The 4,762-nt window shown below is 51.4% G+C and overlaps 1 protein-coding gene across 1 annotated transcript; it reads right to left on the minus strand.

Annotated features, from left to right (window-relative positions):
* Nucleotides 1-1,314: 1,314 nt before the first annotated feature.
* LOC309558746 (uncharacterized protein) lies at nucleotides 1,315-4,249 on the minus strand (the record flags this gene model as incomplete). The annotated part of the gene is made up of 2 exons (XM_082261793.1): nucleotides 1,315-1,590; nucleotides 3,077-4,249. 2 exons carry the CDS (start codon nucleotides 4,247-4,249, stop codon nucleotides 1,315-1,317), a joined length of 1,449 nt encoding a protein of 482 aa, XP_082117919.1.
* Nucleotides 4,250-4,762: the final 513 nt, after the last annotated feature.

Below are 4,762 nucleotides of genomic sequence, written 5' to 3' on the forward strand. Positions count from 1 at the left end.
TATTCATTATCAGAATATCGTGTTTGCTGAGTATTTACATTAAAGGTGTTGATCAATTGACCTCCATTGTGTTTGGTGGGGTTCAAATGATTGATATTGTTATGTCTGGTTCTTCTCAAATGCTATTTGCTATCAATAGGTTCTATTGATATAACTATTTCAAGTAAAACAACAGAGTTCATATATACCTTGTGTCAGAGTGTCTTTGAATATTACAGTTGAAATGTTTGAACCTAAAGTGTCCAGTGGGTTGGATAATTCTCAGGGTCAGGTGAGTGCTGAGGAACACCCGTTAACCAGCAGCCCTCAAGGGGGCAGTGCTACATATGCACACAATTCTTTCTTATTTTCGAAAAGTGCAATTTTGCTTTTACTATACATCATGACTGCTGAGGCGCATAGGCCCAGAAACAAAGTTAACATAATGACCCAACACCCCCTTGCCCCCTCCCCATATAAAAAACCACGCTTACCACAATTAAGTTGGAAAGGGCAAGGCCACAGCTTTATTTATTTTCCACTAATAAACCAGAACACGTCTAGACCAGTGCCAGTCACAGTTGTACTGTGAGCACTCTTAGTCATTAACATAACTTCCAAAAAGGGGTAAGGGGGAAGGGGCTGTCCTTACCATCAGTGCTCCACAGACAGCCTACCCCCCAATTTATAAACAATGGCGTAACTCATTACCGGAACTTTAGCGCTGACAAGGTCAAAACCGCCCTGAAAGCTGTGACAGACCGACCGAACGTCAGGGTGGGGGGGTGACCAGCTCTTCACCGCGATTCTTCTCAAAAGGACCAGAATTCCTTGGGAAGGTCCTCTTAACTGAGCTCAGGCCCATCCCCATACCCAAGGCTCCGTCCAATCCATTTGATCCATGTATCTTCCTGCTTGGTCCCAACTTCTGGCCATGCCCCCATCAGTCAAGGCTCTCTTTCCCTACAGGGGTCAAGAGGCCTTCATGACTGCTGAGGCGCATAGGCCCAGAAACAAAGTTAACATAATGACCCAACACCCCCTTGCCCCCTCCCCATATAAAAAACCATGCTTACCACAATTAAGTTGGAAAGGGCAAGGCCACAGCTTTATTTATTTTCCACTAATAAACCAGAACACGTCTAGACCAGTGCCAGTCACAGTTGTACTGTGAGCACTCTTAGTCATTAACATAACTTCCAAAAAGGGGTAAGGGGGAAGGGGCTGTCCTTACCATCAGTGCTTGACAGACAGCCTACCCCCCAATTTATAAACATTGGCGTAACTCATTACCGGAACTTTAGCGCTGGCAAGGTCAAAACCGCCACCAGCACGTCAGGATTTAACTGACGTGCGCCCCACCGAAGCCAGCGCCTGCTCCACACCTTGTCGAAGGCCGAGGTTGAAAATGTCTAGGCCAATATCATTAAGGTGCACCCTATCCGGGCGTAACAAATCACTATTATCACCTTCCAGGTCCCTGTGTCGTACCACAACTCCACCCAGTTGTCGAACAAATTTTGACACCTGGGCATTGATCTTCCGGCGGGAACCTTCCAGGCAAGGGCCCGGAATGTCACGGGCCCAAAGTAGGCGAGGCACAATCTCGGACTAAACGAGAACCAAATTGGTGAAAATTGCGTAACAATGAGCCATATCCTGCTTAACAGCCGAGATGAGGTCAACCGTCCGGGAATGACCAACATCGTTCCCACCCGCATGCAGGATCAGAATAATAGGGCCGGAAACATGTGAACGAAGCTTCAGGCACTCCGGGAGGACTTGGGACCAGCGTAATCCACGCAAACCACGCCAACGGATTCTGGCAACAGCATCGTCAAAGCCCAAGTTCTGTCCAGCGCACCGAACCGCAGACCGACGGGAGGCCCAGTACACAAAGGAATCCCCGATGATCCATATCAAGGAGGGGAGGTAGCCTGAAATCAAAACAAAAGGTGTGGGCGAACATATAAAGAAAAACGGGAAGATTCCCACCTACCCAGGCGCTGCAGTTCTGCATCGGAAAAACCCATGCCAGACGCCGCAGTAGCAGCACCAATACGAAAAGAGTGCGTCGAAAAATCCAATGCGGGGAGGCCCAACTTGCTAAGGCAAAGACGAAAAACTCTCAAAAATTGAAACCTGCTGAGAGAGGATGAATCAGCATGGACAAGAAAAGTGGGCGACGAGGGGCGAACCGACCGGAAGTGCAACGATAATGAAACCGGGCAAAAGGGGCCCCGGCAAGAATACAAAACGACCCGTCTGCCTCTACCGAGGCGGTCTGTTTTTGAGGTGCGCAGCAAAACCGTCACGCAATGGTCGGAAAACGACACGTCATCCGAGCGGATACCACCAGTCGAAGTTCTGGACTTCGCAACCAGCTCGCTGATACGAAAGGCGCCGAAGAAGGCCCAAGAAAAAGCCACTCTAAACAAAAGGGTCTCGAAAGGGGAGGAGCACACTGACGGCAACAGGGACAGAATATCAGAAAGAATGGGGGGCGAAACCGGTCGTCGGGAATCAGGAAAACGAGTAGTGCGTCGCCAGCCTTGCAAAACCCGCCGCACCGGAAAATCCTTTGTGATGTCTTCCCAGCCGAGGAGACGGAACCAAAAAGATAAGGCGGACATGGCAGAAGCGACTGTGGAACCCGAAGAACCCCTGTGGAGTAAATGCACGAGGTAAGAAAATAAAGCAAGGCGTCTATCATAATGTGAGGTAAGGAGAAACTCACCTCGGGAAACGGACACCCATTCATCCCAGATCCGGAGATACGACGACCACGTCCGAGGCGAAAGGGATGCCTGTAGAAGGTCTAGCAAGCGTCGGAAACGAGGTTCCACAAAAAGGGGGGGCAGGGCAGACCCTCCAGGGACGCAGAAGGAGCCAGGGAGCGGAAGCGATCGAGCTGAAAGCGAGAGAGAGCATCAGCAATATCGTTAGCCATCCCAGGAACATGCTTAGCTCTAAACCATACATTAAACTGCAAACATCTTAGAACCAGAAAACGCAGTAAGGAAACGACAGGAGGAGATCTAGCAGACTGGCGGTTGACCACCTGCACCACACTCATATTATCTGACCAAAAAATTACCTGGCGATTACGCAACTTCTCACCCCACAGCTCGATGGCAACGATAATAGGAAAAAGCTCCAGCAAGGTAAGGTTGCGCAATAAATCCAGTTGGGCCCATGAGGCCGGCCAACGCGCAGCAGACCATTCCCCTTGGAAAAAGGCCCGGAAGCCACAGGAGCCTGCTGCATCCGTGTAAAACTCCAGCTGCGAGTTCGGGACCTCCTCCATCAGCCAACAGGAATGACCGTTATACGTCTGGAGAAACGAGAGCCAAACCTCCAAGTCATCCCGCATGGGCCTGGTAATACGAACATGGTGGTGGGGGGCAGACACACCTTTCATGGCCCATGACAAGCGCCTACAAAAGGCCCTCCCCATGGGGAAAACCCGGCAGGCAAAGACAAGATGGCCCAATAGGGACTGCAAGTGCTTCAACCGGATCTTTTTGGCCAAAGAGATCGGGGAGCGCAGCTTATCCAGTTTGTCGCCCGGCAAGCGAAAGACCATGGCCACCGTGTCAATTTCGATGCCCAGGAAAGACAACACCGTCACAGGGCCCTCCGTTTTGTCAGCCGACAGCGGAATAGAAAACTGCTCGCATGTAGACTGAAAAATAGAAAGGAGCCGCTGGCACTGTCCACTGCCGGCCGGACCAACAAAAAGGAAATCGTCCAAATAATGCAACAGGGAATGCAGACCAGCCGACTGGGCGACCACCCATTCGAGGAAGCTACTGAATAACTCAAAGTAGTAACAGGAAATCGCACAGCCCATGGGGAGGCACATATCGAAAAAGTAGCTGTCTCGAAAGTAGCAGCCCAGCAGGTGGAAGCACTCCGGGTGAACAGGAAGAAGGCGGAAGGCGGACTCAACATCCGCTTTGGCCAACAAGGCTGACGGTCCAGCAGACCTCACCAAACAAAGTGCCTTGTCGAAAGAGGCATACTGTACCCTGGATTCCTCTTTATCAATGCCGTCGTTGACCGAGGAGCCCGCAGGATGGGAAAGGTGGTGGATAAGACGGAATTTGCCCGCCTCCTTCTTGGGAACCACACCCAGCGGAGAAACGCGCAGATTGTGAAACGGGGGAAAATCAAACGGGCCCGCCATCCGTCCCAATTCCAGCTCCTTGCGGAGCTTCTCGGCCAGGACAGACTCGAACTGTAAAGCCGATTTCAAGTTCGATGCCATGGTAGGCTCGTCCGAAAATGTAAAGGGAATCCAGAAACCATGGACCAGCCCATCACGCAATATCAAAGCCTCCCTAAGCAGAGGGTAACGGTCTAACCAGGGAAGCATCTCTGACACGTTCACCGGAGTCCTCCGGTTTAGAAACGTCAGGCCTGGCCCCGGGTTTTGCAAGCGGTTGCTTGGTCTTCCTAAAGCACCGGACGGCGGGGTGAGCACCTCCGCAGAACGAGCATTCATGTTTAAAGCGGCACGCGGTGTACCACTTGCAATGGCTTTCATTGAAAAGCCAGCAGACACCTTTCTTTGGGGCAGCCGACGCTCCGTAAGAAGCGCCGGCCGGGGATTGAAAGGACGACGGCCTGTGGGGACACATAAGCAGCAACCACAGGCTCCCATCCTGACAATCAAAACGAAACTCTTTCCGTGCCGCCATCTTTTGGCGAAACTGAGTATCGTAATGGAACCAACACTGGCCCCCATAAACCTTGTAGGCACCCCAAATCAGGTCCAGGT

The sequence above is a fragment of the Pelophylax lessonae genome (genome assembly GCF_965119305.1).
Source record: "Pelophylax lessonae genome assembly, chromosome: 6".
NCBI lineage: Eukaryota > Metazoa > Chordata > Amphibia > Anura > Ranidae > Pelophylax > Pelophylax lessonae.